The 13711-nt window shown below is 46.2% G+C and overlaps 1 protein-coding gene across 1 annotated transcript; it reads right to left on the bottom strand.

Annotated features, from left to right (window-relative positions):
- Positions 1-237: 237 nt before the first annotated feature.
- LOC108445416 (protein LBH) lies at positions 238-13487 on the bottom strand. Its single transcript, XM_017729103.1, has 4 exons — positions 13358-13487; positions 8622-8712; positions 4630-4831; positions 238-3510 (listed from the first exon to the last, which is right to left on the bottom strand). Exons 2-4 carry the CDS (start codon positions 8709-8711, stop codon positions 3434-3436), a joined length of 369 nt encoding a protein of 122 aa, XP_017584592.1. The 5' UTR covers position 8712; positions 13358-13487; the 3' UTR covers positions 238-3433.
- Between the last annotated feature and the right edge of the window lie 224 nt (positions 13488-13711).

The following is a 13711-nucleotide window of genomic DNA, read 5'->3' as shown; positions in this document are numbered from 1 at the left end:
ATGTTGAGCTGCCTGGTCAAGGAAGGGCTGGAAGGAAAGAGATGGCAATGGCAGCTGTTACTGATGTAAATCTGAATTTATCTGTGTGGGAGCATGTAGTTTGGAGGGCCTGGGTGAGGATTTGCGTGGAGCAAAGGCAGCCTTAGAGTGGGCTGCATTCCCTGTATTAGTGGTAGGACGCACACCACCACATATAACCCTTTCCATGTTTAAACAAAGACACTGTGGATACACTGCTTCTTCCAATCAGTTCAGTATAGGCATTTAATAGGCTAAATGGTGTAATACATCTACAGGACATACATTAGTCGAGTCTTATGTACAGGTGGCATTTTACAAAATTAGAAAGAACTGAAATAGAGCAAAATTCAACAATGTCTTACTCCATAAAACTTCCTTTCTGCACTACATGAAATATTCTACAAGCTAGACTAGAAAAATATGACTGAATGTCTTTTTTTCTTTTTAGTTTCTACAAAGCTTTTAATCCAGAAAAAAATACAAAACAACTATTGAGTTTATTAGAGAGACAATGCTTGCACACAGACAAAGTAAGTGGACATTCATAGACCTGCAAGTTGAATAAATAGGGCTTGTTTGTATAAAACAATTTTCTCTCTATCTTGCTCTCCTGTTTTAGGGCCTCTGGCCCATGGTCAGAAAAATAAAAATGGGAGGAGGAGTTTGGCTTCGCACGGTTGTTAAACTGAGGCCACACAGCTTTAGGAGAAAGCTTTAGTTTGAAGCAACCATTTGCTTCAGGTAAAATACTTCAGGGGAGCAGGGCAAAAGGGGAGAAATGAAAGAGAGGAGTAATTAGGCTGGAAGAAGGAAATCTGGGATTTCTATACCAGCTGCAGCTTTACGTACAAGGATGAAAAAAAGTAGTGGTGCTAGCGTGGCATTTTTTCAGGGTGTATGTAGAATTTAGTTGTTTCTTTGGGAAACATGTTTAGGGAAGTGCTATTGACCTCAGGTGGAAATAGGATAAGGGCCATCCAGAGCAGGAAGGGAGGGAGCGTCTGAAAGCAGATAGAGAGCACAGAAAATTGGGGGAAGTGTTTCAAACAACTGTTTTTCCTTTTATAAAGCAAAAAGCAAATTAAGTGATACATCTAACGTCATTCCTCACAGAGCTGGGCAGATGCAGACTGGAAGGAAATCACACAGCTAAAAATATGTCGTCACTGCTGTTTTCTCCCCAGAGCTTTGTAAAACTTCTTGACAGTCGATGCAAAAGCAGCATTTAAAGAGCACCTCCCATCAGCCCAGCTGCCTCTCCAGCACAGCTCTCCTCCTGCCACGCTGGGTCCAAGCTGGGGACCTCCCTCCCCTCACTGTTTGAGTGCCAACACATAGCTCCAGCTTGTTCTTGTTTCACTGGCTTTACCAGAAAAATGTCACCAGTGAAGGGGGTGACAGGGACAGCAGCCAGATTTAGGAGGTGCTCTTGAAACCTTCAGCTACTCTGGTGAAATTCGGTGCTCTGACCAGAATCCCACTTCACGAAGAAATTCTAACAGTGTAGGCAATAAAGTCTACATCAAGAAGGCAAAACAGATTGTTATATAGATTGAGAGAGCAAAGTATAACTTAAGTATCACATTATACTGCACTACACTGCTTATAAAAAGGGTCCTAGATCCCAAACACCCCAAATAATGAGCTATAGTTTTGTACATAAATTAATGTTGCTTTGAAGTAAAATAGTCTCTTTCCTTTGTAATAAACATTCATTGCACAGAATTCTTTGTAAGTAAATATATTAAATTTGGTTGCTAAGAAGGTATAAACTTATTAATACATCTGGCCAGTAAATTTTATCGACCATCACACAATTAAAAGTTGTTGTTAGCGAAAATTATTACTGGAGAAAAGCAAGCACTTAGAAGTCAACTTAGGAGTTAATGCTTGAAGAAATCCTGTTATTTTGTTCCACCTACAGCGAGCAGCTTCTTCTGGATGCAACATTAATTGGAAGTACAGACCCCATCCAGCCCTGCAGAGAGGGAGAAAGCCAGCTTTGCAGCTTACAGGACACTCGTCACTGACACAGTCAAACCCCTCTGAGTACAGGCAGCATCCACCCCACCAGCCCATCCAACGGGTCGTGGTTTGGGCTGAGATCGGTGCTTCTTCTGGGACAGTGGGAGGGAGTCTCTGGGAGGTCCCTGTGCAGGAAGGGATTCACTCCTGTCAAAATGACCCCAAATTCCCAAGGAAAATCCACTGGACGGCAGAGGTGTCTAGAGACAGCTTGTCCCACCATGAGCTCTGGGCTCCAGGAGGTGACACTGCAACCAAAGCTGAGGGGGCCGTGCTGCAGGCGAGGAGGGCACCCCTTGGCACATGTGTTCCTGCCAGCAGTGCCAACATGGGCGGGAGGGAGGCAGGTGTCTGTCCTTCCACCATGGCTCTCCTGCACACCCCTCTTACTGCAGGTGGCTCAGTGGAGCCAGGCAAAACGGAGGACAGGTCTGGGATGTGCTGTGGAGCTCCTGCCACCTACCCCCTACCACCACCCAGCTCAGGGCAAGGGAGGAGCAGCTGTGCCTCTGCACCTACGTTACACACCAAACATACCAAAGAAGTAATGTCACAACAATCTCTATTAACAAGGTGGGACAAAGCCAGCCCTGGGGGAAGCAGGAGCCATCTCACTGGCTTTAGGGGTGAGAAATGCACCCCACACTATGGCCGGACCTGGTCTGCAGAGTGCACCAACAGCATGATCCAACCAACCAAGCCCAACACAGCCAGCCTCACTCCACAAACGCCAGTGACCAGCTCATCGCTTCGTCAAGGTACAGCGAGAAAGCACTTCCAAAAGGCATCAGCCTTGATGAAAAGGCAGCTAAGGAAAGGCTGGTTCGTCCAAATACGCGCAGGTTAGCCAAAGGGAGAGAACTGCTCTGGGCTGCCCCAGGGTGGCAGCCTGGAGGCAAACCTTGCCCTTGCATCTCTATACAAAAGTTACAAAATCAACTGGTGACATTATATTACATCTATTGTCCATAATATCACAGTGCTAGTTTTAAATGGCTAAAAAAAGAAATTTTTAGATTTAAGACATTCCTCCTGTAGAAACGCAACCCCTTTGTCCTGCTGTTGTTACCTGAAAGCAGCCTTTCTTGAAAAAGATAAAACCAATGAAATGCACTAATTAAAATTAGGAGCATCTTTTCCTTGACAGCTTTATATTTCCTAACACATCCCATTGTTTCCCAAGGGGAAATTAAACAAATAATATGAATCCCAGCCTGAAAATCAAAATGTTAGAAGAACAGTTCTAAAGCCCAGATGCTTCTTACCAGGTACTAACTAAATAAAACCCTTGCAGATTGAAATACAGATTACTTTGACATGTCTTCAAAGTGTGTTAGCTTTCCAACAACATTCACAATGAAGTTTCACTTCTGAGGCCGTCGAGTTCCTACTCATTCTCTTCAGTTCTGCTTTCCAGAGTATCTGTACTGTCTTCCACTTCTTGAGCTGGGTGTGCTAAGGTATCTGCAAAGAAACAACTCATCAGTATTTATTTCCCCATATAGATGCAGCCCTTGATTCCCTGCTCCACCTGGCAGTTCATCTGGTAGGGTGATCAGACCTGATACAAGAAATCTTCTCTGCTTGCAAACCAGTAGTTAAACCTGGAGTAGGGAATTCTGAGTGCATCACAGTCTGACTTTACAGGGAACCTGAGACCTCAGGTCAGATATTACTGAGATGAGGTGATCCCTATGGACAGCCACTGTCATGGGAAGGGTACCTGGTCTCTGAAATCTGCTTAAGCTGTCAGGCCTGAAGACATAATGAGTCTAAATCAAGGCACAAAACCAACATGGAAATCACAATATATAACCTGGAAGTCAGGAAACAGATTTGGCTCATATTTCTTCTTAAATGATCAAACCCTTGGTTGTCACCACCCAGAAATGCCAACTGGAATAGCAGGTGATTTTACACTTCAAGACCATTTGTCATCACCCCTTTGAAGGGAAGGGGAGGTGCATCTTGCACCCTGTCCTGGCTGCTGTGTCTGGGCGTTTGGGTGGCAAATTCTGGTGCACTGAAATGGAAACTGGGTCACTCTATGAGAGAAAAGGACAGCACTGAAATGAAATAAAGGAAATAAATAGACCAGTTTCCTACTGGAGCACTTCCTGTGCAAGCTACACTTAGACAAGGTCTTACCTTTAACCGTATTTACCCCACAGTGACACTGCTACTCGGGTATGTATTTGTGAGCTCCTGCTGCACTAATACACTCCTGAGACACCAGGACGCTTTGAAAACGTGCAGCTCTCAAAAACACTTCACTTCTAGGCTAGGAGACAGGGTGATATACAATACATGCTATTGACCAGGATTACTGTTCCCAAGAGTGAACTGCTAATGTGCAGTGCACTGGCTGCCTGTTGGCCATGCAAGTGGCTGATGTGGATGAAAACACCATTGCTCAAAAGCTACAAGGAAATTTTCAGTCCACAGGACTCCTCCAGTGCAGATATTTTCTGGGCACCTTCAAGTGCCTACAGCTGTTCGGCTCACTGTTAACTTCAGTGCACAGTATGGTATGAAACAGCTATTTTCCTATGGAGAACAAGGATGAAAATTACTCATTCAGACCTTCCAGATCCATCTCCTGCTGCTGTTGCTGGACACAGACTCTTTGGTCACCATGAAGACCCTTGTCCTCTGCTGACTTGAGGTCTTCAGGAGGCCAGCGCAGCTCTCCGCTCTCCACCTCCCCAGACTCAGTCGGCTCCACCACAATCGAAGGCAGTCTTTTGGACAGCTTGGGGTACTTCTCACGTGAGTCTGGGAAGGCCTGGTGAGACATTTGGGGAATGTACATCAAAGCTTTGTGCAGGGATGTATATTTGGAGCAAGCAGAGTATGTCCTTTCTACATTTGACATGCACTCGCATGTCCATAAAAAAATCCTCATCCAACTGGTGCAGAACAACAGCCCTGCACAGGGAGGATTTCAAAAGCAGCTGAACCCAGCTCCTTGCCAGCCAAGCATGGTGCAGAGGGGCTGTAGGTCTCAGCACACTCTCCCCTGCACGTGCTGTCCCTTCCTGAGCAAAGAACCCACTTTTCTTCCCGGTGTGTTGAGGAGATGATTGCCTTAACTTGTGCGATCTGACATGAGCAGTGAAAATGGAAACTTGGGAGACAAAATCTGTTATGCTGCCAAACACTCATGTTACAGTTCTGGTGGGGTTTTGGGACACATAAGTCATTGCTGTAAGGCTAAGCTAAATGGCTGCTGCAGCCCTTCTGGCTGCTGTCCTTTGTCTCTGATATGATATTCATGTTTTCTTGCAGTGACAGTTTATTAAGAAGCCACCATTATGCAGAGATACTTTCTGCAATGTGAAACACTGCATTTTATGATGCATTCATGCAAAACAGGTAGCCCCAGAGAACATCTTTACACAGAGGATGGTGCCAGCTATTTAGTTTCATTTGTCACATTGAAGTTGCAGGTCAAACACTACACAGTGGTTAGAAATTGAAGCTGAACTAGGGCTTTTTAGTGAAGGATATTGTAATACGTAAAAGTGCTTTCCTGTTTTCAACATAGCTGGATCATTTAAATCTCTCAGGGTACTTTGTTTTGAATAGTTTTATTTTTGGTTTGGTTTTTTTTGGTTTTTTTTTGGAGGAAAAATCATTCCAGCTCCTCCAGAACATTACCATAAGAAACTCTGTTGTTGCTTCACTGAAAGCTTTTCTCCTGGATTCTCCAACTTCCATACACCTGCATTAACAAGCTACAAATCTCTCCATGCTAGCTGTGTTTTATCTTTATTTTATTTCATCACATTTCATTTCTAACAATAAAATCAAGGTGCATGTGAGGGGGCTGAACCAGGACTTGAGAGCAAGAATGATCCCAGTTTAAGTTCAGACGTTGCCACAGGTTTGCTGTGTGCTGGTGGGAACCTCCCCACACATCTGCACCATGGTCACCACTGAATCAGGGTCTCTGCTTGCCCAAGCCCTGCTGGTTATGTGAGCCAGTCTCAGCACAGCTCCTGCTGTGAGCACGGGCAGAAATACACAGATACTCCCTAACCACCATAAAGGTGGGCACAACCCCCAGGACACTGACAGGGGTCTGGGTGTGTCATAACTGAAAAGTGTTTGCTCCGTGGCTTTTGAAACCTTCCTTCATCTCAGCAGCTGCACTCCCTAAGAGCTGAGGGTTCAGCTGTCCCACTTGGCTCAGAGCTGGTATGGGGAGGCAAGAGCTCAGGAAGGGCTGTGCATCTAGGAAGCAGCAGGCACATTTTAAACAGTGCTGTGATGCCAGTACCTGACTTCTCAAAATAGGAAAGGACAATAACCCTCATCCTCACACCCTTGCTCCCCATGGCAGTGTCACAGGGATTCAATACATTTTGCAAATCTTACAAAGGTGAGAAAGACTGCATACTGTTGTTAGTGTTATGAGATACAATTAGGAAAAAATTTCTTTTGTGAGAAAGCCCCTTTAGTACAATTAGACCAAGTGAATCACTGAAGGCAAACCTTTCTGATGCCACCCTGAGCTGCACCCACAGTTTATAACTCATCCTGACCGAGCAATGCTGCTTATGCTGCCGATCAGAAAAGAGCCGCCCAACTTCCCATTACACAGACTTCTCCTGAGCTGCTCATAATTTGGAAAGACATTTCTATGGCAGCTGTCTTGACTGGGAGGAATTTTTAAGAAGTGGCTAATACAATCCTGCTACTTGGAAACCAAATATGAGACAAGGTCTCCTTGGGCAGGACAGGTCCACTGACCCCCTGAGCAGCAGTGCCCTCCTCTGCAGACCCACAGTGGAGCCCAACTCCCTGAGCCTCACGGCTCAGCTGGCAGAAAATAGCCGTAAAATTGTGGGCAAATTGCTGCATTTTCTCCCATGGCTGCACAGGCAGGTGACAGTGACCTCTTCCCTGGCTGGTGTGCAGCCTGCTGGGGTGGCACAGGGCTGCACAACAGCCACCCCATCCCCAAGCCTGCTGGCAACCCCTGGATGGGCGATGCAACGCAACAAAAATTCTGCTTTTTCATCTGCTTTCTGAAGTCCGAGGAAATGACACAGAGAGATCTAAAAATGTGCTGAGAGACGATTATTACAGCTGCAAGAAAATTTAGGAAAGGCACCTGTGTGGCCTCAGCTGTGACTATTTTTGTTTGTGTCATTCTCATATGGTCTTTTCTCACACCAACCACATAATTTTTTTTTCCACAGAGCCCAGTATTTACCATGTCCCTCCAGGAATGAGTCAGGACTGGCAGGAAGCAGAGCTGCCTGTTGGGCCTTGCTGTGTTTTTCTGCAGAAGCTGGAGCGTGTGATGAGTGGGCAGGGGACTGCAGGAAGAGAAGGACCAGTCTCCTGGACAGAGTACTTGGAAGTTGCTGGAAGAAACCTAGTTTTCCCACTGAGTCACTGAGTTTGTGCTACATCTCATTTCTGTTTGACTTTTTTTTGCTTCAGGTGGCCATCACTAAAACGTGGATGGTAGCACCTTCTCCCAGAGGGAAAGGTAAAGGAGCTGGGGGAAGAACTCTGGAGCATATGATCAGAGATACCATAGAACAGCCCTAAATACACAGGTGGAGTTGGGGCTGGGACACAGTTTGGGCAGCATACACCAACATTGAAAACCCAGAACTCAGGGAAGAAGAAGAAAAAGAATATTGAAAATCTGCTCCTTGAGTGAACAGCATCCATCCTGTGCAGTCTCCGAGGCATGGGAAAGCCCATGGTATGCTCTCTAAATGCACAGTGCCTTTCATTACATGTACAAGTGATTCAAAAGGAATTTGCAAAATTTCTGTTCTGACTTCCCTGGCTTCCAAATGCTTGACTTTCACCTGCAACAGGCTGCTCCTAGGGTAGCTCTCTGAGTCTGCTTCCCATGTTATACATTGTGCTGAGAGGCAGCTCAGGTCCACCAGGACACATTAGGTGGCTTGTCCTTGGTAGTGACACAGAGTTATGAGCACAACCCCAGAGCGCGAACTGCAATGTGGGGGCTGCCACAAGCGGGGCTTGGGACATCGTGATCCCTCCTGCTGGAATGAGCACCACGGGTGGGCTTTTGAGTGGGTGTGTGGAACTGCCTGGGGACAGAAAATGCTCTTGCACCTGCCAGCAAATGGCCCTGACCAGTGGTGCTGCTATGATGTCACAGCCATTTCTGTGAATTACCCAATCATTTCAAATGGTCTCTGCTCTAAATAGGGAACTCCCTCTGAGCCTAAGGAAACTCAGTTCATTTCAAGGGTGGCTGTATAAAAGCTTGGCACAGTACCGGCTGGATGTCTTCATCGCACAGTAGTTGCTCAGATCTGAACCCTTGGTGACAAACAGCATCCCTGCAGGATCTGGGCACTGCTGTCACTGTGCCCTGCAGACCTGGCACCCCACAAAACACTTTAGCCAAACTCTTAACTTGTAATAACAAAACCCAAGTAGGATCAAACGTATTTCAGGGGTTGTTCTTCTGGCAGCAGTGCTCTGCAATTCAGTATCTACCCTAAGGACAGTTATGGGTTGCATTAAATTGCTTTTGAGAAGCAACTCAGGACATTTCTCAGTTCTGCTGAAGTTACCTGGCTTGAAGGGCCTCCTTCTTCCTCAGGAGTCTGGCTGAGTGCGAATTCCTCCATCACCGGTTCTCGGGTGTTCATCACCTCTGTCATGCTGTGAATATTAAAACAGAATGGGACACTTCAGCTCTGAGCTTTGGCCCCACAGCTAATTTAACAAAAGATATTGGCTTTTCATATTGGTTAAAATAATTGTGTTACACTGTCCTTCCTAAACAGTCCATGAAATGTTTCCTTGGCCTCCAAGCCAACTGTTACTGCTGCATGTTGTGATGCTGAGCAGGGCATTGATCCCAGCTGCCCCTGGAACAGCAGAGAGGACCCCCACAGAGTCCCAGAGCCATCAGCTGGAAATTGGAGTCCTCCAATGTTATCAGCAATCAGTTTATTACTGGTATATGAGCTCAGAAATTGCATCTGTTGACCAAAAAAAGTTACTGGTGAAAAGATCAGCCTTGAATGAAATCCTTATTCTGATTCTTCGTAATGCCTTCAATATTTGCTCTTCCAGATGTCTCTTCCATTTAGTAATGAGCCAGCACTTCTTTTTAAGCTGTTAATTCCAGACACACCAGCTGTATTGGTGTCTAAGGACCAGATTTTCAGTAGTCTTTACTTGCCTGAGTGTTCGGGGAGGTGTTGAGTGGGACTTTCAAATGCATCAGGGACTGTTTGGCACCTAAATCTCATTTAAATCAGGGACTTAGGAACCTAAGCTGCTAATGTGCCCAGTAAGCATCATGCTGTGCCATTTGGCACCAGAGGCACTCCAGTGCTGGCCCTGGAGCTGGCCTGGTTCTGCCGGGCATTGCAGCACTCCAGAGCAGAGAGACAGAGCCGGCTGCAGCCCTTGCTGTGTAGCTCAGCCCAGCCCGCGGCCGGGCAGCTGCACGTCTCTGTGGCCTTGGGATTTTCCTCACATCTGCCATTTATAGATACAGCATTCCACTGAAAAATCTGAGGATGCCTGAAATCTCCAGAATGCATATGAAGAGTGTAGGAGCAAACAGAGCCTGACCCACTCTGAGCTGAAGGGGCCATTTTAATGTTAATACATCAGCCCTGGAGAGATTTGGCATGGGGCTTTCACTCTCTTTAGCTGGCATTCATCAGGTAGTGCAGTTAGTGGCTGCTGGAGATTCCTGCAGCACGCAGAATGTAGGCATCATCCATTAGGCTGCCCTGCCACCTGCCACAGCAAACACTCCTTTAGGCACGACTAAATGCTGCCATTAATTCTGGCCCTGCTGCACACACAAAAGCCTTCTTTGTAAAGGCTGCACCTACTGAGAAATGCCAACTAAAACATCTTAAGGATAGCTTGTTTCAGGCTTATATTACCAATTACCCCACAGAACTAAATTTTACAGTATCTGCAATTACTACGAAACCCTTCACAATGACTTTAATTAGCTGTAGCATGGAGCAGCATGACAGTGCAGAGACTTTCACTCCCACTGCATCATATTGAAGAAAAAGCATGGCAGAACCATGGGACACTTGAGCTCAGCTGTGGACCAGGACCCAAGCCTGTAGGCATCTGTCAGCTTACAGAAAAGCCCTGAAGGGTCAGCCTTTGACCCAACCAATACTAAATTAATTCACATGCTTCCTGGTACATACACAGAACAGGAGAGCAGAACCAGGCTCTGAAACCCAGCAAAAGGCTGAAGTAAACTCCCAATCTGAGGGGGGAATCCTCAGAGAGCCATGGCACAGTAGAAGAGGGACAGATTCTGCCTGCTAGGAAGAGTATTTTGAGCTCCCAGACTATTACTGTCCCTGCCCAGCTCCATGGGGTCCCGTGTGCACCCACAGACGCACGGGTGGGTTCAGTGCTACAGTCGGTGGCAGAGAGGTGAGAAGGGCATTTACGTGCGTTCTGGCAGGAGCATTTATTGCTGCTACACTGTCAAAGGTTGCAGAGGCAAATACCAACATGATCCTGAAACTCACACTTTTATCTGGGGGAGGGGCAAAGGCAGGACCAGAGAACAGGGACCAATGGGGAAGCTCTGGGGGGTGATGAGAGGTAGAGGCTGACAGCCAACCGGGGAATCCAAACTGGGACAGATTAACATAACAGAACACGCATCCTGGGAGAAGCCTTTCTGGACACTTTAACATAAAGTGGGTTCTTGTGGTACTAGGGACTTGTCTTACTGAGAACTTTGTCCCTTGTAATGTATGCTCACTGGCCACCACACTGGACCTTGCTTGGACCTGTGTCACTCCCTAGGGACAGCACAAACCACTTAATCAGTAACATACATAGATATTCTGGACACATGCTTTTATTCCTGCAGCATCCAGCAGGCCATACCACTGGGCACCTGTGGACAACAGCACTGAGGGAGTGGTGACCTGGAAATGGGAGACCCCTTCCACGAGTGGTGACTGTGAGCCCTGCTCTGCCAGCTGCTCCTGCCACCTGAGACAGCACTTAAAAGAAAAGAGATGTGCCCCTGGACCAAAAGGAAAGTAGCACTCCCTCTGATATCTCCTCCCTCTGATCACCCCTGGTGCTCATTCCATTGTTGCCTTTTTTCCCCACTCTGGTCCCAGTCTCTTCCTTGTTCCCAGAGGGATCCTTTTCACCCCTCCTGCTGCCCCTCTGGGGCATGACCACACTAGGCAATAGCAGGACCATGCTCTCCCAGCCCAACTCTTCGGGAAGAGTTGTTTTGCAGGGCTTTCACACCCTGTGTTAGCCAGACCCAGCTGTGAGCCTGGAGGAGCACACTGGGCCCACCACTCTGAGCATGTCCAAGATGAACATCTTTCTTTTGACATCCTTTTTGGGGTTCGGCGCCCCATGCCTGGATTGCAGGGAAAAGGAAATGAGAAAGTGTGTGTCTAGATGGAAATAATCTTGGAGGCTTTGTGTGGGGCTGGTATTTATGAAGTCTTGGTCTTGGCAACCACAGATAAGCCATGCCCCACCGCTGTGTGTCCTGGGGGTGGGTCCCTGCTAGCGAGCAGCAGACTCCTGCAATCACTTATAGCTGGCTGGTTTATTTTAGCAGCTATTCAATACACAGCAAACACTTAAAATATTTCTCTGTCCTTGTTCCATGGGAAATTAGAGATATACATCCACACATGCACTGTCAAACATGTCATATGAGCTCCAAGATGTTAAGACCTCATGAAATTCTATTATTGAGCAATAATGGGCTCCGTGCTTCCCTAAGACCACATTATACCCTGCAGATTATTTGTAAATGACAAAGACAAATGATTCGGGCTAGAAAAATGGTGACAGTCCTGCCAGTGTTACAGCAGATGCCTCAGTGAATCGGCTCCCAAGCTGTTGAAGCCCAGGCCATTTCAGAAAATCTGTGCAACTTAAGGCTTTGACTGAATAGGATGGCAGAAGTGATTGTACTTGATGTGTTTCAGAACAGAATGGGGGGCCATGCAATTGGCAAAATAATTAGACTTTAACTGGAATAGATTAATTATTCCCAGTCTCCACTTCGAAACAGTGAAGGAAAGCAGAAGAATCTATATGGGCTGTGAAAGCAGTGATGTTTCTAACAAGCTTAACTAGGTCTTTAACACAAAAAATAACTAGATGTAAAATAATTGAGAATGCCACTGGAAATCAGTTCACTGAAACTTCAAAATCACCTGTAGGACATCACTGAGTTGTTTATAAAGCCATATAATCTGAATAATGGGCTTGGTGGTGCTGCTTAGGGCTTTTTAAACTGTGGTAAGATTTATGTGCAGGAGAATTTTTCACTTTTCAGCCAGTGTTGACGGAAAATATTAAGCCACTTTTAGTGTTGCTTTTATGAGCTGTACTGACATACAATAGAAAAGTGGCTGACACAAACAATTTTAAGAACTACAGCTCTTTAATTCAGTCTTGCATTCATTTTATGTATGGTAGATGTTGGTATCACCAATGACATACAGTAGCCATAGTGATGCAAAACAAGGCAATAAATAGCATTTACAAACAAAGGATAAATTCTGTTCTGGTGGATGAGTCATCTACTCTGAACCTTAAAATTCTCGAATCAGTGAATTAAGAGATACATTACTTCCCCTAGGTTTAATTAAGCACAAATGTAACAAGGTGGGGGGGGGGGAGAAAGCAAAATGTGTTCTTGCATTTCTGTGAGAAAGCTACATTTAGAGAAGATTATCTTAAATTCAGTGCTGAAGTGCTACAGTCGCAGGATCACACTGTGCTGATCTTTTTCCAGAGGCATGGAGCAAAAGCTCAGATCACTTTCTGCTGCTCGTGATGGCACTAACAAGGTCAGTAACATACAGAGCAATATATAGCCTGACAAGTGCTAAACCACCTCCCATGAGAAAGGCCTCAGAAACAATGCACACATTTTTATTCTAGGTTTTGAACAAGGGCAAAACTGACCTGTGAAATTCACGGGGGAAAAACAGTATCTGAATGAAGACTAGCTTCAGGACTCAAAAATGTGCAGCACTTATGGAAAATAGGCAGGTTGTGTGATGCAAGCAAGTATTTCCTTAAGGACAGGGGCACAAACATGTTTTATGGGACAAGCTGAGCCATGGTTAGGAAGAGCTGTTACCTGAAGCAAGGATCAGTCTGGGGGATTCTCAGACACGCACTGAACTGAGGCATGGTCCTGCTCTCACTTCCCCAGCCAGGACAGGCAGCAAAGGGGACACCGGGCCAGAGCATGAGGCTCTGTGGAGGATAAGCAGCAAGTACAGGGCAATGACAGAAGAGAGCACGTTACCTTCAATCACATCAACGGGTGTCACTTCCAAAAACTGTCCTTGCTGCAGGCGTCTGCGTTGCTGATGAAGTGTCGTGCAAACTCAGTCAAATCCTAGAAGTGCCTGGAAGAGACAATACAGCACAGTCAGAGCTCGTGACCAAAGGGACAACGCTGGCAGGCACTGGTGTCAGAGAGTTCTGCCGAAAGCTTGCTGCAGAAACTCCCACTGTGAAGGTCTGTATCATTTCCTGTGCAAGACGGGATTTGATCTCACTAAGGACCAAGCTCACAGAGCACCTTCTGAATTACTGAGGCAATTAATGTACCAAAGCCACCTAAAGCTCTCAGCTGAAACACCTCACAATCCAACTC

This window comes from Corvus brachyrhynchos, unplaced genomic scaffold (genome assembly GCF_000691975.1).
Source record: "Corvus brachyrhynchos isolate BGI_N302 unplaced genomic scaffold, ASM69197v1 scaffold1, whole genome shotgun sequence".
In the NCBI taxonomy this organism is placed as follows: Eukaryota; Metazoa; Chordata; class Aves; order Passeriformes; family Corvidae; genus Corvus; species Corvus brachyrhynchos.
Note: the sequence above shows the minus strand (reverse complement) of the source record. Positions and strands in the feature narration are given on the sequence as shown.

Bases quoted from the DNA above. Each gene is read 5' to 3' on its own strand.
- LOC108445416 (XM_017729103.1), bottom strand. From the start codon at position 8,711: ATGACAGAGGTGATGAACACCCGAGAACCGGTGATGGAGGAATTCGCA. The intron at 4,832-8,621 runs GTAACTTCAGCA...ATGTCTCACCAG, and splicing joins AAGGAGGCCCTTCAAGCCAG to GCCTTCCCAGACTCACGTGA. The intron at 3,511-4,629 runs GTCTGAATGAGT...GTTTCTTTGCAG, and splicing joins GCAGGAGATGGATCTGGAAG to ATACCTTAGCACACCCAGCT.